This window comes from Protobothrops mucrosquamatus, unplaced genomic scaffold, assembly GCF_001527695.2.
Source record: "Protobothrops mucrosquamatus isolate PMUCROS unplaced genomic scaffold, P.Mucros_1.0 scaffold579, whole genome shotgun sequence".
In the NCBI taxonomy this organism is placed as follows: domain Eukaryota; kingdom Metazoa; phylum Chordata; class Lepidosauria; order Squamata; family Viperidae; genus Protobothrops; species Protobothrops mucrosquamatus.
In genome coordinates, this window is record NW_015386880.1 from 1,195,482 (window position 1) to 1,218,649 (window position 23,168).

Sequence of the window (23,168 nt, forward strand, 5' to 3'; positions counted from 1 at the left end):
TTTATTTTTTGTATTTTTGTATTTTGTATTTTTTGTATTTTGTGTATATTATTTGTTTTTAATATGCTGTGAACCGCCCTGAGTCCTATGGGAGAAGGGCGGTATACAAATTAAAATAATAATAAATAATAATAATAATAATAATAATAATAATAATAATAATAATAATAATAATAATAATAATAATAATAATATTTATCAGTGACTGAAAACCAACAGCTGACAGAGACAATTCAAGATTGCTTTTACCGGTGGCTGACCATTCAACCCTGGATAACCTTTTTCATTTCTAGGCACCTCACCTTCTCGACTAGGGACCAGCCTGAAGCTCTAGAGAAACCCCAAAAGCTTACTTGACCCCCATCAACCTTCTATAATTTATCAACCATGTATTGAACACCCCCCCGACTTTTATTGACCCCCTTTTGATCTTCAGACATTTATCAATTCCTTGGACATTCTCGTTGACTCTTGGGGATCAATACTGACTACTTTGGGGAACCCTGGCCTAGACCTATACTTGTTGTGAAAAAAATTAACCTGCATGGCCAGGGAGATTTGTGTTTCACAAAATATAGCATTGTAGCCTGATTAACACAATTAACTTGACAAAGCAGCAGGAAAGTATGGGTGATATTCGTGGCAGGATTTCACCCAGTATCTGCCACCAAGATTTGAAAGTCTGCAATCTCCAGGCTGCAATAGCCAGCAAAGCTCTTTACAAAGACCACCATCCGCGGAAAAGGCAAGAAAAAAAGAAAGTATACAATACTAGACAGATAGGAGAACTCATTCTGGCAGTGGGAAAGGGATGTTAGTAGGAAGAAGGAGCATGATCAAGTGCTATGCTGGAAGAGAGCAGAGCTCACAGGACTGAGGAAGCACCATCGCTAAGCCTGCAGAGAGCAGCATGCGGCCAAGCCTACTATTACTGCCCTTACCATCTGTGTACACTTTGCCATGTTTATCCAGCGCTGTGAGATTGATATTTCTTACCCTCCCACTGTTGCTCCAAACCTGCTGGGACACAGAAATCAGTACAGGGCAAAATCTGCCACCACACACTGAGGCCAAAGAATCAACAGGCTCATCAGAATTCTTCCTCCTTGTTCTACTGGTATCACCGAAAATGTTGTGAATGATGAGGGACTCCAATGAAATGAAGGATGACTGTGAATTAACACTGAACTACTTGGAATTCATTTCCCTATTAAGATCTGTAACTCTAGGTAGAACAATTACCATTCATAGTGGGACAAGCATGATTTATATGCCCAGTACATTACTCCAAAGGACCAGTTTCCATACACATTTGACCCTAGCTATGCAAACCTTATACACATTTCTTAGATCAAAGCCCAGCAACTACAGTATAGGGTTCATTAAGCAAATATTTTATTTGTCCTGATTGAATTTCCTGAGTCTGTATCTGACTTTTATGTTATAGCCAAGGCTGCTATATCTATATCAGTCAGTTTCAGCATGCAACATTTTCAGTGCTGTCCTTGCTCTTTGCAGGTAAGAAGAAAGAGCTGTGAATAGCATATACTTTACCTCCAGCACCTCCTGCTTCTGCCCCATTTCCAAATAATGGGTGAGAATAGCTTTATACTTCCCAGTGGGAGACATTCCAGTCAGCAGCCTACATTACAAGAGAAAAGAGGGTGCCACATAAACAGGAGAGCCAAGAAAAGCAATTGGAAGCAATTTCCAAGAAAAGCATACAGGTAAGTCTATTCCTTTCTATCTACTTTAGAGATCCACAGGGAAGAAAATTCATGGCTGATGCCTATGCAATCCTATAACCCCTACCACCTCTGGCCAAAGAATTTCAGGTAGCTGAAAGCCCTTTGCTGTGAACCTGAATGAAGTGTAATCAATAGAAATTGGACCGGTGCAACATGAAACTAAGTGTGCATGCAGTNTAATTGTTAAAATGTATAAACTTTTATTGAAATTTGAAATGAATGTATGATAAAATGAGCTAAGAACTCTGGAAACAATATACATGCAGTGAGAAGGTATGTGGTTAAATTATCTAAAATTTTCATTTTGTTATAATCTAAAAGAGATTATTTTATAAAATGATGTACCATTGACATATTGGAAAATTGTCTAAATTATGTAAAGGTACTTCAAGTTTATGTTAGAAATGTGGACAACATGAAGGATCATTTTGTTATGCCTGGTAGATTTGTAAAAAAAGACAAGACATTTTTGTGTTCAAATATATATGATTATACAAAATAATTTAAAAGTCAACATTCAGTTGAAATCAGAACTTCTCTTTTCTTGCTTGAAATAATGGACAGCCAATTGGAAAAGAGCCATGGAAGTTTTTTTAAAATATAATTACTGATACGAGACTAGACTCTGAAATATCCACAACAAAGGAATAATTGGTGAAGATGAACTAGCAGAGGATGAGCAATGTTATATTTATCAGTGACTGAAAACCAACAGCTGACAGAGACAATTCAAGATTGCTTTTACCGGTGGCTGACCATTCAACCCTGGATAACCTTTTTCGTTTCTAGGCACCTCACCTTCTTGACTAGGGACCGGCCTGAAGCTCTAGAGAAACCCCAAAAGCTTACTTGACCCCCATCAACCTTCTATAATTTATCAACCATGTATTGAAACCCCCCCCCGACTTTTATTGACCCCCTTTTGATCTTCAGACATTTATCAATTCCTTGGACAGTCTTGTTGACTCTTGGGGATCAATACTGACTACTTTGGGGAACCCTGGCCTAGACCTATACTTGTTGTGAAAAAAATTAACCTGCATGGCCAGGGAGATTTGTGTTTCACAAAATATAGCATTGTAGCCTGATTAACACAATTAACTTGACAAAGCAGCAGGAAAGTATAGGTGACATTCGTGGCAGGATTTCACCCAGTATCTGCCACCAAGATTTGAAAGTCTGCAATCTCCAGGCTGCAATAGCCAGCAAAGCTCTTTACAAAGACCACCATCCGCGGAAAAGGCGAGAAAAAAGAAAGTATACAATACTAGACAGCTAGGAGAACTCATTCTGGCACTGGGAAAGGGATGTTAGTAGGAAGAAGGAGCATGATCAAGTGCTATGCTGGTAGAGAGCAGAGCTCACAGGACTGAGGAAGCACCATCGCTAAGCCTGCAGAGAGCAGCATGCGGCCAAGCCTACTATTACTGCCCTTACCATCTGTGTACACTTTGCCATGTTTATCCAGCGCTGTGAGATTGATATTTCTTACCCTCCCACTGTTGCTCCAAACCTGCTGGGACACAGAAATCAGTACAGGGCAAAATCTGCCACCACACACTGAGGCCAAAGAATCAACAGGCTCATCAGAATTCTTCCTCCTGGTTCTACTGGTATCACCAAAAAAGTTGTGAATGATGAGGGGCTCCAAGGAAATGAAGGATGACTGTGAATTAATACTGAACTACTTGGAATTCATTTCCCTATTAAGATCTGTAATTCTAGGTAGAACAATTACCATTCATAGTGGGACAAGCATGATTTATATGCCCAGTACATTACTGCAAAGGACCAGTTTCCATACATATTTGACCCTAGCTATGCAAACCTTATACACATTTCTTAGATCAAAGCCCAGCAACTACAGTATAGGGCAGTGGTGGTGAACCTATGGCACGGGTGCCAGAGGCGGCACTCAGAGCCCTCTCTGTGGGCACGCACATCGTCGCCCCAGTCCTAGGCCTTCAGCTGGGTTTTATAAAACCTTTTCGCTTTAGGCCTCCGCCGCCGTGTGCAAAAAAAAAAGGTTCAATCAATCAATTTCAACTTCTCGCGGGGGGGGGGAAGTTCTTGTAAAGTTGGAACTGATTGATTGAATTTTTTAGTCCCACCCAGTCTGCCGTTACCACTGCAGCCACGCCCACCCAATGGGCCAACACCCACTCCATGGGCCACAGCCACCCAATGGGCCACACCCACCCGGCACTCGACGATGCATAAGTGGGTTTTGGGTTGCAGTTTGGGCACTCAGTCTCTAAAAGGTTCGCCATCACTGGTATAGGGTTCATTAAGCAAATATTTTATTTGTCCTTATTGAATCTCCTGAGTCTGTATCTGACTTTTATGTTATAGCCAAGGCTGCTATATCTATATCAGTCAGTTTCAGCATGCAACATTTTCAGTGCTGTCCTTGTTCTTTGCAGGTAAGAAGAAAGAGCCGTGAATAGCATATACTTTACCTCCAGCACCTCCTGCTTCTGCCCCATTTCCAAATAATGGGTGAGAATAGCTTTATACTTTCCAGTGGGAGACATTCCAGTCAGCAGCCTACATTACAAGAGAAAAGAGGGTGCCACATAAACAGGAGAGCCAACTTGGAAGCAATTTCCAAGAAAAGCATATAGGTAAGTCTATTCCTTTCTATCTACTTTAGAGATCCACAGGGAAGAAAATTCATGGCTGATGCCTATGCAATCCTATAACCCCTACCACCTCTGGCCAAAGAATTTCAGGTAGCTGAAAGCCCTTTGCTGTGAACCTGAATGAAGTGTAATCAATAGAAATTGGACCGGTGCAACATGAAACTAAGTGTGCATGCAGTTAATGGCAGGGAGAAATAAGTCTTTGGAACTCTTATCACCCATCTTCATGGTTAAGAAAAGCTAATTATCCTTACTTTAATAACTTTTCTACTGTATCTGATTAAGCATAAACTAAGTGGTGGCCAAGGTATTTCAGGGTCTACCTTGCTTCCACCGTTTGTATCTATCCTATGAAGTCAGATAGGGGTAAAATGCTCTGGGTATTTTTTAGTCTTTATCAGCTAACCAGAGTTGCATTTGTGAGATGGGCGACCATGTAAATTGATTTAAATAAAATAATAAAATAAAATAAGCTGAACAGGAACTTCCAAAGGAGAAAGACATGAGGAAACATGTTTTACATACAGATTGTGAATCTCAGCTGGCATACCAACAGGAGTAACAGAAATAATTGCTCTGCTATCATGGTGAAGGATATATTGACGACTGAATCGCAGTTTCTGATGGCGCTCCAGATCTAGGTGGCGCCACTCTGCAGAAAAGAAGGATGTTGAGTCAGAAAGCTGACGCTTGCCCCGGTTTTTGGTATATAATATTGTTGTCTTTGAAGTGACTAATATTTTATACTTTAAAATTTTTTGAGTTCAAATATATTTTTAAAAAGTAATGTGATAGCCCACTTAGAAATATAGCATAGTTATGACTGATGATGTGCCATCAAATCAATGTTGACTCAGTGAACATATCAATAGATTTTATCCAGAAAATACCATCTCCAACGGGTCTTCCAATGGTGTATCCATTACCAATACAATTTGGCCTTTATTAGATACCTTTTCTCTTTTGATATCTCTGATAACTCAAATGAAAGTGAGAACTGAGTCAGGCTAGTCTGATATTGTATTGTTCTTATATGAGCTGCTGGGTCAATTGGTCTTGTTGTCTTGGTTGTGGTAGAAGTTCAGACAAGGTATACTGTTCCATATTTAACAAGCTTTGATCTAAACTCTAAAACTTAACTTCTCTAAAGCCAGGAGCATTTAGTCTTAAAAACCTACTTGAGGAAATGAACAGTAAAGTGATTAGATGCCCTCTAGTCATTTTTGACTCCTAGTGACTACACAGATAGATCTTTTCCATGATTTATCCCTAATCTGGTCAATCAAGTCTCCCACAATGCACTCATTGCCACTATAACTGAGTCCATCTACTGCTTGTTGTCCTCTTCTTCTCTTTCCTTCCATCTTTCCAGAAAGCTGGGTCTTTGCATATGTGTCCTAAATAGAATAATTTGAGCATGATCATTTGTGCCTCCAATAAGAACTCTGGGTTGATTTGTTTGATGATCCATTGGTTTGTTTTCTTGTTTTCTTGGCCGTCCGTGGTATTCTTCTGCAACACCAAAGTTCAAAGGGATCAATATTCTTCCTAACCTGCTTCTTTAAAGTCCAACTTTTACTTCCATAGATGTCACAGGCTGCACAATTCTGATCTTTGTTATGTATAGACACATTGTGGAATTTGATAATTATTTTCCAAGACCTTCATGGCTGCTGTATCAAGTGCTAGAATACAGCCTATTTTTGACTGATTGTTCCTTTACTATTGATGGTTGATTTTAAAAGGCAGAAGCTCTCTACCACCACTTTGATACTTTCATTGTCAATTGTAGGACTGGTTATTCCACTCGTTGTCATTAGTTTGGTCTTCTTTATATTTAATTTTAGTGCCATTATTTCATTATGCTCTTTGACTTTTAATATTAGACTTGCAGATCTTTGCATTTTCAGCTGTTAGGGTTATCACTAAAGTGGATGTAACAAAACAAAATTAACACTGGAGATAAGCCTACATTTTATTTTCCTACTCAACTCACAATCACAATCTCCCCTCCTCAAGATTCCGTCATCCTCAGTCACAACTACAGAAGGTACAGGCTAGGCTGCACAAAGTTTCTCCAACTAGTAGACTATTCATTAGTTTGGCCTTGTGCCAGCCCATTTTCCCATCCATTTGCAAAATGCAAAAAGTACTTCAAACGTTACCTCGTTCGTAGTTCAAGAACCTGAAAGCTACCCCTCTCCCTTCCTAACATAAACTACAGGTAGTCCTCTACTTACAGTCACAACTGAGCCCAAGATTTCTGTTGCTAAGTGAGACATTTGTTATGTGAGTTTTGCCCCAATTTACGACCTTTCTTGCCGCCATTGGTAAGTGAATCACTGTGATTGTTAAATTAGTAATACGGTTGTTAAATGAATCTGGCTTCCCCATTGACTTTGCTTGCCAGAAGGTCGCAAAAGGTGATCACATGACCCCCGGGACACTGCAACCATCATTAATATGAATCAGTTGCCAAATCTCTGAATTTTGATCATGTGATCATGGGGATGCTGCAACGGCCGTTAAGCGTGAAAATTGGTCATAAATCACTTTTTTCCAGAGCTGTTGTAACCGAACGGTCACTAAATGAACTGTTGTAAGTCGAGGACTACCTGTACTCTGAGGGCCAGGACCGGCGGAGTAAGAAACAGGGGTTTTGGAGAACTGGCTCACCCGTGTAGAGGGGCAGGCACTTGGCGCCACAACGGGCAGCAACCTCGGATCCGACGCTGGCATAAGTGACCGAGGGAAAGCGGCTGACTTCCTGGTACACGGCCCCGATTCGGCCAGACAGCTGGGGGAGAGAGAAAGAGCAACCGAGTGGCCAAGGCAGCAACGACGCGCCAGGAGTTTTGGGGCGCCTCCTTAGGAGCTGCTCCCCCGTTTCTTCTTCACCGTCCGGGGCCACTTCTGCCTCCCTCCCTTCCTTTACGCTCCCCTCCTCAAAGTCGCCCTACCGCTTCTCTCGCGCCTTCCGAGCTGCACGCCATGCGCCCGCTCTCTCTTCTCCCGCCACCCGAAAACTTGTCAAGCTCTTGGCAGAGCAAAAGCCGTCGATCCCGCCGCGTCCGCTCAGCCTCGGAAAGGCCAAGGCTGCAGTACCACAGCGGGCACGAGATAAGGGAGAGCTGCAGTGATTGGCTCCGCCAGATGGCAAAGGCGGGACCAGCACCATCTCGCCCGTCTTCCTTACTGCCCGGGGGCAGAGGGCGGCTTTGGCCCCTGGCGCTCGCGGCACCTGGGATGCAGGCAGCGCGTTGCTTTCCCCTCCGCCCTTTCTTCTCCTGCAGCCGTCCAACCTAAACGTCCAGTCGCGGATATTTTGCTTCCCGGGCTCATTCACACAATCCGCCCATCACTTGTCAAAAGAGCAAAACATGGGAACAGAGAGGAGGACGGGCGAAGGGAAGGCGGAGAGGAAAAGTAGAGGTGTTTTCGGCTCGTGGGTATACAGTAGCGTGAAACCAGCAGCGTGGCTAGCATATGTTCCAGTGTCATGCGAACCTAAAAAGCTGTAGTGGAATGGACTACAAGAGGATGGGACAGTTTGCAAGCGTGCAATGTAGTTTTTGCCAGAATAGAAAAAAAATAAAGTAGGCATCCTAAGAACAAAAAACAAAACAAAACAAAAAACCCTTAGAAGTAAGGCCACCATAATTGTTGAAAAACCAGCATTTATTCTACTTGGCAAATTAATCTTAAATTTTTTTGCTTTTCCTCTTTGAACTGATTTTCATGCCAGGTGCTTATAGATGTACACTATCCATTTCAGTTCACCAGTTATAAGAATAGAGTATTATCACAGTACCAGAATAAGCTTTTTTTCCTTTGTCTTTTTCACCCAATTACCCCTTTCAACTTGTGTCTTCCCAGGCAAAGATTCTCTGATTTGATTCATTTGTAAAGCACTCTAGAACGTGTTCGGGCAGAAGAGAAGGAAATATTCAACACTGAGGCTAGAGGCTAAATTCAGTTGTGGAGAATATAATCTGTTTATATTATCCTATGTGTTTGAATATTACGGTAGTAGCTCCGGTTGGTAGTTGGGCTGTTGGTTTCATCTCTGAGTGTGGCAATTTGGCTGCAAATGTTAGTCTCCATTCAGGGCAGACATCTTCAAAGCGCACTGAAGATGTCTCCCCCCCCCCCCAATGGAGACAAAACGTTTGCAGCCAAATCGCCAAGGTCAGAGATCAAACCAACAGCCCATATTCTCCTATTATAAAGAATATAAACTGCACATCCCCAATTTATGTTAATTATTTGATCAGAGGAAACCTTGTGTATCACGTATGTTTGAATACAGGTAGTCTTTGACTTACATCCAGATGCTTAGAGACTGAAGTTACAATGGCATCCCCCCCAAAAAAACACTAATGATCTAATTCTGAAGTTCACAGTCACATGACCATGTTAGCAACCAGCCTGCAATTTTGGCTATTTGCTGCGCCCTGTGGTCACATGACTGCATTTTAGGATGTTTTTGCTGAAAATCGGCATTTTTGTTTTCAGCAAAATGGCCTTTAGTGAACAATAGGTTTGCGTTATGACTGTGTTCACTTAATGGCCATTGCAAAAAAATGTCATAAAACCAGGTATAGTCAGGTGGTGAACTCCTTTACTACTGTCACAACTTACTGGGTAGGCAACTTACCACTCCTTCAGTTGTAAATTGAGAACTACCTTGGGCAAGCTCCAATATGGTTGTAGACTGAGGACAACCTTGCATTGTATGTGCTACTGGTATATATGTATGACACACACAAGTTCACCCAGCTAAATTGCCCATGCTAACACCATGTGCATCTCCTTCAACACATTTGCTTTTGCCAGAAAAGTAAACAAGGGTCAGGAAATATCCAGTTCTGGAAGCAAGTGGCAAAGATCAAATAGTTATTTCAATAAAAATCTCAACAAAAATTTCATTTATGGCACATTCGTATAACCCATGGCCTGCAATACATTACTCAGTGCAGCATCACTACAAACCAAAAATAAAGCAGTGCAGTATGAAACAACACAATACAGATTGAAGTCCTTGTTCAAATCACTGGTCTTCAGTAAATCAGAAACTATCCTATGAAGGAGTATATTTTAATTTAACCATTCCTTTCAGATGGAAAAAGATGAGATTTTATAAATAGAACAAGTAACAGGTTATTTTCTCATTTAGATTCTTTTAAATAATTCTTTCTCTGTGAACAAAGATGTGTGATGTCCTATTTCGTGTGAGGAAAAAATAGCAGGCATATTCCAGAGCTAATCATACTGTTAAAAAGGCTTATTACTACATGTTTGTGCACAGATTGCAGTGACAGTAATTCTTTGGTCTGGTAGAGAATTATTTTTCTTTCCTAGATAACCCTTAACATGCTGTGACTTATTACTACAGCTATTAAAGTTCACTGTCAAATAGATTTATAGAATCAGATTTGGAAGGAACCAAAGAAGTCACCTAGTCCAATCTGCTGAGTCTTGGATCCACCGTAGTATGTGTGACAGACGAGCTTCCAACTACTGCTTGAAGACCCTAGTAAAGAAGAACTTACCACTGGCTGACAAGTAATACAATCAGGAAGTTCTTCCTAATGTCTAGCCTGAACCTGCTTCACTGTAGTTTTAATCTTTGGTTTTGCTCCTGCTCTCTGGGGAAACAGTGTAAATCAATTTTCTCATCTGTGAAACAATTCTTCAGATATGTGATGACTGCTATCATATCTTCCCTGAGTTGTCTCTCTCTAGACTAAACATGATTTCCAGTTCGTTCACCATCTTGGTAGCCCTCCTCTGAACTTGCTTCCATGTTACTATGCTATTTGAAACCCAGTTCTTCAAAAGGGTTTTGACAAGGGCAGAGTAGAGTAGAACAGTTACTTCCTATGGTCTGGACTGTGTTCCTGTTCACACTCTCTGAGGTAGCATTTGCCTTTTTAGTAGCTGCACCACACCGCTGGCTCTGTTTAACTTGTGCTCAACAAGCACGCCCAGATTCTTGTCACATACACCACAAAATCAGATTTCTCCAATCCAAAGCCATCAAGAAACTTAATTTTGTGAAGCATAACTTCATTCTTTAAATTTCAGGTTAATGATTTTACATCACTTCTCCAAAATACTGCATTCCAGTCATTCCCAATCTAAGTACTTAAACTACATAATTTGGATTTATAGAAATTAATAAGATTCATCTCAAGAATATATTCTGCAGCTTGATTTTTGAAATTCATTCTTTTCAGTTTAGCTCCAATCATTTAAATGGCATTACAGAGATTCTAATACCATCTAATGAGAATATTTATCAGTGCTCCAGTACTTGACAATTCTGCATAGTTACCCTAAGGGTGATATTATTGATAAAATGTTAAATTTGGCAAAATGATATATTTGGCCTTTGTAGCTTCTCTCTCTAGCACAATTGAGAGGCCTAGAGGATGATGCACACATTGTTATGTGCCTGTTCACACTTTGGAGACTAGAGATCAGAGTACCAATCAGCTACTAGAAGGTCTTTCAGACTGAAGAGACTTGACTTTCTGTTAGCTGGCCTCGACCAAAAAGAGGAAGCTTCTGGAATTGTTATTTCAAGTGTCGGAGAAGCCAAAGTGCAATATTCATGAAACCGTCTGCCTCAGCTTCCACACTGGATAGTGCATGGTTATCACTTGGATACTGCAACATCCTAGAAATATGAAGAGACACAGGCATCAGCTAATATTCAATTCCCTCCCTATCATTATTTCACCCCATCTTCTGCCCAGATTATAATTTTCCTCCCCCCCCCCCCAGTTGCATGTATTTCTATTCTCCCTGATCTCGTAACCTCATGGCCTCTTGTAGACCCCCAGTTTTTGCAAGTCTACCCCAAGATGCTTACCGGGTTGGAATACCCCTGGACTTAAGTGCACGATAATATTCCAAGCCTTGCTTGGGGGGAACTCGTCTATCTTCTTCTCCAATCAACAGGAGAACTGGTGCTTGAACCTAAGGGGAAAGAATGTAAGGTGGAAATCAGAGCACTGAAACTTAGAAAGAAATATGAGAATCTGAGAGTAATGGATATACAAAAAGAGAGGGAAAGATGTGTTGTACCTTGTCAACATACTGCATAGGTGAATGAAGCAGCATCTTTTCCCATTGTTCAGGAACTGGGAGAGCAGCTTGGTCATAGGGTAGCCCAACCTCAGTCAAGCACCTAGAAGAAGCCACAGAGTAGTCATCAGTAATGATAGCTTCTGCTAAAAAGGGAGAACACAACTGATCATAATTACTCACCAATCAGGAATATCGGTGCTTCCAATCATGGAGGCCATATTGACTACAGGATTCCTGGTCACACAGGCTTTATATGTACCAGGGTACTGGCCAATGAGATGACAAGATAAGAAACCTCCATGAGATCCTCCAAGCAAAGCTACTCTCTTTGAATCCAGAGGTTCTTTCTGTAACATCTGCTCTACACAGAACTACAAGGAGAAGATTTACAATTACTAAAGGAGCAAGGACTATGGCATCTTAAACAGACATTTGGACAAAGCAATCCACTCCAAATGTTTAGCTGAGTTCTGATAGGAATATGATAGATTATCTCAATGTGTACCTTGAAAAGTACAACTTACATTTGGATAGCCCCTTGTGTTAATGTTTCCTGTTCTTGTATATATAAGAACAAATACATTACACATATCTCTAGAGGAGGTACAGTCTTGCAAGAATTTCACAGTTATCTACTGAGAGTTTTATATGGCAAGGGAATATAAACAGCCATTCTCCTTGGTGACAATTGAATCTCCTTCTTGCTACAGTAAATATTTACACTTCTCCATGTAGTGAAGGTTTCAAACACTCTTGTTGGAAATGGAGGAAGGGACTTCCTTACCTGCACATCTTTGACATCCTGGCAACCCACATTTCCTGGTAGTGAATCCACACTATCCTGGCCAAAGCCCAAAGATCCTCGATAATTCACTTAAAGGGAGGAAAAGCATAATATTAAGGTAGCCAACCTTTCTCTGTTTTCAAACTTATTTGCCTCAGCAAGATTTCATTGCGTAGAACAATGCCTCCCATAATTTTAGAAGCTTTGGATTTTACTATTGGAATCAACCTTGACATACTCCCAGTATCAAAAGACTCCAGCTTCTTGTGAATATGATTGTGTGGCTGAGACTGCTAGGAGATTATGCCCATGGACATCTGGAAGCACAAGGTTGGGGAATAATAAAATAATGTCCACGTCAAGAGTTCTGAACTGACTATCATAGCACTATAATCTATCGCTGCTTGCTTAAAGGAGGATCTGATGGCTGCCCAGGGCATGTACCTCTGACTACAGTCCTTATGCCTGATGACCCAGTGGACATCTTGGTGTCTGAAAGAGATTATTACTCACCCAATAACACAGCAAATCCCATTCGGCAGAGCACTGCTGGATACAGCATCCAGGTGGTGGTGAACACTGAATGCGGGCCTCCTTTCAAGAAAAAGAATGGAGTCAAGCTCAGATGAATGATGAGGGAATGACATTACAGTACCAGGATAAGGGAAGGGAAGAAAACAAGCAACTTACCATGTGGTGACACCACTAATGGAAGTTTGGTTTGCTCTGGTACCTGAGTGGGCTTGAGTAGTATGGCTTCAAAATCCAGACCTCCTGGGAATACAGGTAATAATTTGCAGGTTAAGGAAAATCACTATCGGCCTCTCAATTTTTTCTGTAGAAAAGCAACTCAGATTGAAGCATAGAAATAACAGATGGTTACATTGGTCCAAATTTCCCCTCAGGATACTCACTGTATTGGGGATTGTCTTGATCTGGAGAAGGTTGAAGAATATGGACATCCCAACTAATACCTTGAATTGGGCTGGTTTCTTCCAGACATACCCAGTTCACATCCGCTTCCTTGCCTGCAGGAGGCAGAAAAGCTACCATCTGCAGAAATATAAATTATTAAGAGATATCCAGCATCAGATCCTATGTTATTTGATCAATAACATTTGGATATGCAGAATTTAAATTGATGTTGGGTAGAAAGTACAAACATTTTTTTATCCATGACATTTAAGCTGAAGGATTTCCAACACAGGTTCCTTTGTTAAATGTCTAACCACACAGAACTTACAAGAATAGGAGGAGAGTTAGGCGTGGAGAATCTGGCCACCATCAGATCTCTGTCAATGGTGAGCAGCACCCAGCTTCCAAGAGAAGAACCTAGTTTAGGAAAGGTAAAAAATAATATCAATGCTCCTGTCGGGATAACCTCCTTATTCAAGCAGAAGTATGCCTAATTTGCCAGTTTGGTTCTAAGCTAATATATTAGCATTTTTTCCCATGAGATGTTTCAGCTAGGTAACAGCGTCCAGTTACTGAGATAAGGAAAATTTTAAACTTACCTTTGGTGAGTGAACATACACTTTTTGATGCCATATCCACCACAATCAGCTCCTAGGGAAAAAGCAGCATATGAAGGATCTACTGTGCACATATATTTATATATTTCTCACACCACAATTTATAACAAATTAAACATCTGAGAATAGTATAGAAGAGAAAGGAAAATAAAGAAAAGACAACAAATGCCAGGATGCACATAACCCATAACCAATTCTATAGATGTCATTATAATCCTAGATCAATTTGGAGACTTCCATGTGACTTTAAGTTTAGGTTATTCCTTGATTCAACAGACCTAATACTTAAAGATCATCCGGAAGAACCTTTAGAGGTTAGCCAGCTAGGATAAATTTAGTTTGTGCAAAATACTATTGGCTCAGCCTAACAATCCAGCAATATCCTTACCTGCCTGCTGCGCTGAGTTGTGTCCAGAACAACTCTTTGACTGTCTGCTGCCCAGCAACGCTCAGGCAGTGCTGTGCTATATATTCCAGCAAATCCATCTGCAAGAGAGAACAAATTCATGCAGGCAGCAGCTGTTTTCATGAAGTTAGAAAGGCTCCATTGGGAACTATATTTCACCAGATTCTCTAAATGTTCTGCATTCTACATATTTAGGATAGATATGTGCAGGTGTTCACAAATCCCCTTTTGTTTACCAGATTTCAGATCTGGCATTTTCCAGGGTTTTTTTTTTTGAAAAAACCCACCTTTCTTCCAGATTGGCCTATTTGAATAAGCAATATACTTATTAACGTGAGCGCTAGTAAGGGATTCTTTTCAACTTTTATTTTTAAAGAAAATATGACAGACATATGGGTTGGGCTTTATTTATTTTATAAATATTTCTTTTTTAAGCACTTCCTAGACTGGCAATGTAAACATCTTAACACGATCCTTCCAAGAAGTGCCAGGGAAGGGATGAAACTCCTATAGAAAATACTCAGCAGCACTGTAAGTATATCAGGATTTACAAAGATTGAAAGATTCCTGGAAGGAATCATGGAAGGAACCCTGAAGTCATCCCTTGCATTAAAAAAAATGAATGCCATTTCCCAGCCACTAAATTATTTCTTGTTTTTAGAAGGTAGAATTAAGGATAGATTTTTGTGGCTAATGCTCCTCCCGTCACAGATTCATCTGGAGCAAAAAATCCATAGTTCAGAATGCCATTTGTATCGTTATTACTCACCCTGGATCTGTCGAGGGACAATATCCACTATCACGGAAGTGAGCTTTGTGTACCAATCATACTGAAAAAAAGGTCAAGACATCAAACTGGGATGTGGCAGGAACAACAACCTGGCCTATATTTTACTTCCTGTTCTCAAATTAAGAAATGTCATGGAAAGCCATGTTGCTAACCACTAGGAATCAGAATAGAGTGCGGTAGTGTATGAATGAGAAAATATATACAATAAATAAAGTTATACCGAAATGCTTCATAAATCTATTGACTTATTTCTCCTGCAGCAAAAGATATAATCACTTCCAAGTTTGGAAGACCAAACAAAATTGTTCCATGTAGAAAAACACTTGACCTCATTCTTCTTACTTTCATTACAGACTTCTGCCTCCATTTCTCTCACAAGGTTGTTGAAGAACCAACCCTCCTGATCCATAACAGCCACGCAGAAGTTCCTAGTCTAATCAGATCAAACTAACTCAGGATCATTTAGAACTCTGACCACAATATTCGAGGTTCAAAGTCGTGTATAAATTAAAGACTAAATAAATGACTTGGCTAGATGCAATCAGGTTACCTGAAATTGTTTTGTGCCAATAGTTCAAAATCAGTGCTCACCATGCAGATACGGCTACACTGCTGATGAGGTCCAGAAGCCTGATTCTCCAGATATACAATGCGACATTGGTCTGGGCTCAACCGTGGAGACCAAATGGCTTTGTTATCATCTGACAACAGTTCTGTAATAGGAGGGGAGGTAATGAATTAAGAGAAATCACCACCAGCATGCACTGACTGAGAGATAAGATGGATTCCTGTACTCACCACATTGACCGCCTGTCAGATCGACATGGAAAAGTGATGATCTGGGGGCAGAAGGGAAACAGCTGGTGGTAACGTAGGAAGGGATCATATAAGATTGGTCAGGAAAAGGATAGAGATATCCCTTTCTTTTAAAATTAAGCTACCATTTTATTCAACCCTTAAACAGAAAAAGGAATAGTCTGCCTTGTCCAGCTGACACCCCACCCCACCCCTGCTCATAGCAGAGTGATTATAATCTTAGAAATGGACAATATTAGAATGAAAAAATAATCCTTATGTACTCCGGGATGTTGCTTCATCACACTGGATGGTAGATACCACAAGTCATGAAGACCATAATACCTTTTCTCTTTAAGTGCTATTTTTGGAGACAACCAATACTATACCCCAAATTATCCTGGGGAAAAGGACTTCTAAGTTCTCCTGAGTTTATCTGTTTACTATTGGATTTTGTACACTTCCTGCAATCTAAACAGTCAAGTCCCACTTGGATTCCTCCTCAGTTTCTAAACGAAACTCACCTGCGATTGATGCAGTGTTTCAAGCCTAGACGGAAAGGCTCGTGATACCAGCCAGTGAATACCACTCCTGTGTCACCTGGAGTCCAGAAAGCCTTGAAGCAGAGAGAAGACAATGTTAAGTTTGCAGAGGTGGGCAAAGTTAAGATTTTACTTCAGAAATCATCTTTCAACATAGAAAGACAGGGTAGCTTGAAAAAAACCCCACACCAATATTTGCATTGAGTGAACAGGAAACACAACCCATCCCTTTGTCTGGGAATCTGATGTGGGAGATTTAAGATGCTATTTCCAGAAAAATAATTTCTCTGCCTGCCAAAGGATGAATCTTTCATTGCATTGCAGCTTTTATTTCTTCCATTCAACTGTGTCCTTGGCGACTGCCTGGACAAGTTCCTGCAGTTTTCTTGGCAAGGTTTTTTCACAGTGGTTTGCCATTGCCTCCTTCCTAGGGCTGAGAGAAAGTGACTAGCTCAGGGTCACCCAGCTGGCTTTGTGCCCAAAGCGGTACACCATTTAGAACTCACCATCTCCCGTTTCTAGCATGATGCCTTAACCACCTCACCAAACTGTCTCTCTTCGAGGTAGTTGTAGCATAGCTATTATATTCTTTGCAACAAGATATAGCAAACGTATATACATTCAGCCATAATTAGGCTGCAGGTAATCAACCACCCCACGTTCCAAGTGCTCTGTACTGACCTGCCCAGGTGAGATATGTTCTGGAACTCCTTCTAGCACAGAAACATTATTGCTCTCAATGTCCAATACACACAGTACAGGGATACTCTTAGCTACCAGAGTTTCCCCCCAGTCTTCATAAAATACAAATTGCTCCCCCTGAGAAAGGCAGAAAAACAACATAAAAACAGATTTCCCGAGATACTTGGCATGATAGCAAAAAGGATTTTCACCTGTCTGGCAGATGGCCCTGATTTGCAGTACTGGCTCTAACCTTACATCTGTCAAGATCAAGAATGTTTTAAGGCATACCTTTCTTATAGATGCAATTTTACAGCAGGTCACAGCATCTTAGAGTAAACTGCTGTAGAAGATAGTTGCTACTTCAGATCAAGCCAAGATGCAAGCATCAGATTCCCAAAGCATCACATATTAATGCTATTTTCATGATGGCAAAAAGACTGTGATGTTTTCTGCTGGAGGATGATATCAAGTACTGCACACCCAGCAAAGAGCTCACTTTCAACCAAAAGAACAGGCAACAACATGAACACTTCTTAAGAGACAGGATGCTATCCGGAACTTGAAAATTAGGTTGCTGGCTGATTTAATGACTTAAACACCAAAGCACTCAAACAGACCTATTCAGGTTATCAAGTTGCTCTTTAAAAGTTGGTTCTCGCACTGCTAATAAGTTAAGCAGCAGTTACCAAAAGAATGAACAGATGCAGATGCTCATAAAAATAATAAAAAAAAACCCTGCAGTCATGGAAATGGGAAGTTTCAACCTCCTTTACTCTAGGACTTTAAGAAACTGGAAGAGAGTTTTGTCACTATAAATTGTCTATATATTGGAGGCTCTTTTGAAAGTCAGGGATTTATTGAATGTTGTACAACTTCCCTTTGATGGATGAATTACTAATCAGAGTTCTGAAAACTTGATTTTTGCATTATTTCCTGCCCAGATTGTTAAAAGGGCAGCGTGACAGCTTTTTTAGATCAAGGAAAACAGAAAGGCTGGCTTCCTGGGAAATCATAAAAGAGAATGTCCACCCCACCTTTACTGCTTTGTCTCGTTCAGCCTTGGCCAGATCCTCTTCAGTGTTCAGCTCAGGGGCTCTGGGCTTAAAGAAAGACTCTGTCTTGGGACGCTTCTTTTCTGCCACGTAGAGAAGATGAGTCTCTGAGTGTGACCAGGCCAAACAGCCAAACTGATCTGGGAATAATAATAATAATAATAATAATAATAATAATAATAATAATAATAATAATAATAATAATAATAATAATAAGTTGGTAGGGACCTTGGAGGTCATCGAGTCCAACACCCCGGTAGGCTCAAAGCGTATGCATTTTCTTCCCTAAGGCAGCATCCCATTAGCTTCTATCAGAAAGCAACAGCCTGGCGGGCATAGTTTTAAAATCTTTCTATCACCCAAACATGATTTTGGATTCTCTAAACCATCCCTCAAATATATTAAAAGACTCAAGACTTTCTTTTCCAAGATAGCTGTACCCGGCCATGCGTTGCTGTGGCTCAGTCTGGTTAAATGGAAAAGAAAGAAAAGAGAAAGCGCATGTTTATAATATATTTAATTTCACAATGCTTGTGGCTCAGTTTTTACATCCAACAGATGGCGCTGTTTTTTTAAAAAAAGCATGTTTTTACCTGTCACAGGTGTGACATCTATATAATAGTAGGTATATAAAAACACGCGCGTATTCGAATGCAACGTTGTGTCAAAATTTCAAAGCAATCGGTGAAGAACTTTCGGAGATTTAAGATTTTGAACAAACGAACATTTACATTTTTATTTATATAGATTAGCCAAGATTTTCCTCTTATTTATCATTATCTAGCGCTGATTTCTTGCCTCTTAGGAACTGAAAACAGAAACTGAAACTTATAGAAAGCCTTACCGTCATCATATACTTGGCCATGCTTCTCTAGAGCTGTCAACTCGATGCTCTTCACCTTCCGGTTTTTTTCCCACACCTATGAGAGCAGAGACACTTCAGTTTAAGTCACAGAGCTTCTTCCTCACTGAAGTCACTAATTAAGGCTTCCCTGACAGTGCCCTTAGGATGGGAGAAAACTGCAGAGTTTCCTTTCCTGCAGGGAAAATAAATCAAAGGCCCACAAATCCTAACTGCTGCAATATTGCTTCCACAGACAGAAGCAATTTAATGCGATAAAAGTAGAAAGAATGAAGGACGCCTATTGCTACCCACAAGCTATGAAGCCTTACTGAGCAGGAGTGAAACAGGCAGACATACCTCCAAGAACTGTTTTTCCTCGCCTTTGCTATTGCTCATCTTTCGCAGAACGGCTTTTTGAGTCCCACTTGGAGAATCCCGACTAAGCAGTCTAGATGGAAAATATATATAGATGTATAATATATATTCTATAAATATAGAACCATAAAATCATAGGGCAAAATGGACCTAGGCATCTTTTTGTTTGTATCCTGCCTTTATTATTTTTACAAATAATTCAAGGCAGTGAACATATCCAATAGACTTTTTTCCTTTCCCCCCCATAATAACAAATCTATCATGTGGGTTGGCCTGCGAGTGACTGGCCCAAAGTCACCCAATTGGTTTTCATGGTTAAACTGGGACTTGAACTCACAATCTCCCATTTTCTAGCTTGGTGTCTTAACCACTAGACCAGGGGTAGGCAACCTTAAACTCTTTTATGACTCGGGGACTTCAACTCTCAGAATTCCTGAGCCAGCTGTGCTGGCTCAGGAATTCTGGGAGTTGAAGTCCATGAGTCATAAAAGAGCCAAGGTTGCCTACCCCTGCACTAGACCAAACTGGCTCTTCAAAACTGGCTTTTAAACAATCCCCTGCCCACGGTGGGAATCCTCAAATTAGTCCCAATAAATGCCTGATCAATTTAAGTAATATACTTCAAATGTTCCTTGGGTCAGGAGCAAGGAGAGGCCAATGCAGTCTAGACTTACTCTCCTTTGACTTCAGTGCAATTGCCTGAGGGGCCAGAATAAATAACGGACTGGTTGTCATGGAAAACAAGGTATTGACGGCAGAATTTCACATTTTCAGCTCTTTCCAAGTCCCGCTGCGACCACTCTGTAAGTAAAGATTTTACTATTATATGATTTACATAAAGAGTTCTACTTCTGTTTAGTCCAGCACAATAGAAAAAATCCTCCTCATTGAATGCAAAGAATCACTATCAGGACTGGATTCACACACTGCACCAAGTTATCAAATGGTTTCCTTAGCTTACGTTTGAAGTATTGTGTAACCTTCCCAATGCAGTTGATAAGCCATGTGCTTTGATTAAGGAAATTGTCACTCATTATGCTTTCTTTAATAGAACATACTCTTTTTTAGTGTGGTGGTTTTAAAAAAAGTCCACCATCATTCAATAGGGGAAACACAAAAGAAATTATAGTTGGCAGTAACAACCTACCCTTTTCATCTTTTGTCTGCAATAGAAACTCTTACAGTTACTGTTTTTGAGTTTTAATCTCTTGGGATCATCAGGAAAGAAGAGAGATGTCAATCAAACACAGAGCTAGAAAAAAGTAATGCTTATGCTTAATCTGATTTACTTTGTTTATGGCAGGGGTGTCAAACTGCCAGCCCGTGGGCCAGATGTGTCATGCAGAAGCCGCACCCATCCCAGCTCCAGCAAGGGGAAAAAATTCATGATACATCACGACATGTCACGTGACGTGGCGAGTTTGACACCCCTGTTTTATGGGATTGAGGGCCCAATGTTACATTTGACCCTTGATAACAATATTGCACAATAGATATTTAAATTCTGTGGAGCCAAATATAAACCCAATGATGTGGGTTCAACTTTAAATAGCTTACCTGTATAAATATTGCAATGTTTGCCACCATACTGAGTTGTTACCTCAGGTCCAATGCAAGCATGGGAAAGGGAAGGATACTGGCTCAGATCACGGTACAAAGCAGCTATTTCTTCTGTATCACCCAGCAACTATACATTACAAATATAAAGAAATAAAGGACCATAATTAGTTGGGATGGACTCAAGAGAAGGGCATCACCAGCATGTCAACAGTTAAGGAGCAAGCAATAAACAGTAAAGGAACTATGTCACAGACTAATACTTGTTACAGTAGCCACAAAAGCCTTGGAAAACATAAATGGCATGATGTGTCTATACCTACAAAGACCAGAATCATGGAAGCCATTCCCTGTGACACTCTATGGAAGTGAAAGTTGGACTTTGAAGGAGAATTGGAAGAGTATTGAGGCATTTGAATTTTGGTATTGAAGATGTTTGAGAATAGCATGGACAACCAAGAAAACAAGCCAATGGATCATTGAACAAATCAACCCAGAGTTCTCACTTGAGGCATAAATGACCAAGCTCAAATTATCCTACTTTTTTGGATACATTATGCAAAGATCCAGCTTTCTGGAGAAGGCTCAAATGCTGGGAAAGGTGGAAGGGAAGAAGATGGCAGAAGCAAGATGGATGGACTCAGTTACAGTGACAATGACTGCACCCTTGAGGTCCTGAAATAAAAGATTAGGGATAGATTGCCATGGAGAAAATCTATTGCTAGGAGTCGAAAACGACTTGATGGCATGAAGTCAAGTTATAAAAATTGTTTGAGTGAAAAGCAGGGTCATGAAATGGATGAGCTGGGAGCACTATGGCGGTTTGCACTCAGCAAGCTGGGAAGTATTGGCTCTCGATATAACTTGATTCCATTAGTAGTTCCTGACCTTTATTCCCTTCCAAATCACCATGAAGGACAGAATTATATCACTGCTGTCCTTTGTCTTTATCTTTTTGTACATACTTGTCTTTATCTTTTTGTACATGGTGCATTCAGATGAAAATGCCAAACTGAATCCTGATGTGAGAATGAATAGAGTGAATTGGCCAGACCAAAGCTACTTGCAAACTCAGCCCCACCTCATCTCATTCATTGCCACTCAGCCGGTTCACCAACAGGAACCAATGGACGGAAACTGTTTCTCTGAAATGCACAAATGGTAACAGAAATAGTAACAGGAATACTAAAATACATAAAATTGGTAACAGGGGACCGGTCCTGAATGCCCTTACCGCATGTCCTGCTCTAAGAGGAGCAAGCAATCCCAAAAGAAAAGTGCAAACAATGAATATTTAAAAGTAGGGTTTCATGAGGACTGCGTCAGCACAATCAAGGTAAGTTCAGCTCATGACATCTTTATTCTTCTGAGGATAAAGAGACCCCATTTCATGGCTATGAAAAGAGACTTTTTCAATGGAAAAGGAGATAAATTGGTAACTTTCCCACAGCAAGAAACCTTAAAGGAAAGCGTGTCGCTCTACCTGTGATACGCATAGAGAAGTTTCACCTGTTGAGCTGCCCGCTATGTGATGTTAAGAAGGTACCGGAAGAGGGATCAAGGCAGGCTTTCCCAGAAATAGCATGGAAAGAAAGGCGAAGAGAAATTCCAGACTTCACATTCCCCCCCCCCCATCGCTCTCGCTCCAAGCGGAGGGAAAGAGCTACTCACGCCATCCCCATCACACTACGACCTTTGGAGGAAGTGCCGTGCAATGCGCACAGGGAGCTGCCTACGCACCCGCCGTTCACTGACACGCGTGTCCGGCCCCTGACGATCCCTCACCGGGGGTTCCATGGTCCTCTGATCGTCGCTCCAATTCCCGAGAAGTCGCGGAAGCTCCAATTCGATTCCCCTCGAGAAGGAGGAGCAGCGCCTTTGAGCTACTTTGTTCTTATTGGCTCTGGGCCTGTCCGTCAAACAGAGCCAGCCCGTAGAGGATAGCTGGCAAGCTTTTCTCTACCCGGAGAGGCGGTTGAGCCCCAACAGGGCGGGCGGAAGGGCGGCTGGGCGGGGACGCGCAGGCTTTGGACCCAAGGTATCGTGAGTTCAGGCGTCCTTTGCCCAATCCGCTCAGAAGAAGGGCGGGGCTTACTTTTTTCGAAGCCAGCAAACCTTTAGCCCAGGGGTAGGCAACCTCGGCTCTTTTATGACTCATGGACTTCAACTCCCAGAATTCCTGAGTCAGCAGAGCTGACTCAGGAATTCTGGGAGTTGAAGTCCATGAGTCATAAAAGAGCCGAGGTTGCCTACCCCTGCTTTAGCCTCTTAAACGTCAGCTGCCCATACAGCGTTTGGGAAACGTTAGGGCCGTGAGGATTG

General features: G+C 41.1%; 2 protein-coding genes across 2 annotated transcripts in view; both read right to left on the reverse strand.

Moving 5' to 3' along the window:
• The window catches only part of LOC107288723 (acylamino-acid-releasing enzyme), a 24,874-nt gene extending 17,491 nt beyond the window's left edge, over positions 1–7,383 (reverse strand). Inside the window, exons 1-8 of the mRNA XM_015817367.2 lie at positions 7,351–7,383; positions 7,067–7,187; positions 4,916–5,042; positions 4,208–4,295; positions 3,114–3,261; positions 1,813–1,861; positions 1,555–1,642; positions 942–1,017 (exon numbers count right to left, since the gene is read on the reverse strand). Of these exons, the coding sequence (XP_015672853.2) occupies positions 942–1,017; positions 1,555–1,642; positions 1,813–1,861; positions 3,114–3,261; positions 4,208–4,295; positions 4,916–5,042; positions 7,067–7,187; positions 7,351–7,383 (730 nt within the window). The remainder of the gene's footprint in view (positions 1–941; positions 1,018–1,554; positions 1,643–1,812; positions 1,862–3,113; positions 3,262–4,207; positions 4,296–4,915; positions 5,043–7,066; positions 7,188–7,350) is intronic.
• Positions 7,384–10,443: 3,060 nt separating this feature from the next.
• On the reverse strand, positions 10,444–22,706 carry LOC107288725 (acylamino-acid-releasing enzyme). The gene is made up of 22 exons (XM_015817369.1): positions 22,632–22,706; positions 20,847–20,976; positions 19,964–20,090; positions 19,272–19,362; positions 18,915–18,990; positions 18,053–18,210; positions 17,016–17,153; positions 16,317–16,408; positions 15,796–15,836; positions 15,589–15,710; positions 14,977–15,037; positions 14,190–14,287; positions 13,784–13,835; positions 13,513–13,601; positions 13,184–13,322; positions 12,960–13,043; positions 12,783–12,863; positions 12,270–12,358; positions 11,666–11,856; positions 11,483–11,585; positions 11,268–11,374; positions 10,444–11,072 (listed from the first exon to the last, which is right to left on the reverse strand). Exons 1-22 carry the CDS (start codon positions 22,641–22,643, stop codon positions 10,970–10,972), a joined length of 2,184 nt encoding a protein of 727 aa, XP_015672855.1. The 5' UTR covers positions 22,644–22,706; the 3' UTR covers positions 10,444–10,969.
• Between the last annotated feature and the right edge of the window lie 462 nt (positions 22,707–23,168).

Coding starts and splice junctions, on each gene's coding strand:
- LOC107288725 (XM_015817369.1), bottom strand. Junction 20,091..20,846: donor ACATTGCAATATTTATACAG/GTAAGCTATTTA, acceptor CTTTACTTACAG/AGTGGTCGCAGCGGGACTTG. Junction 11,073..11,267: donor TCCAGGGGTATTCCAACCCG/GTAAGCATCTTG, acceptor TCATATTTCTAG/GATGTTGCAGTATCCAAGTG.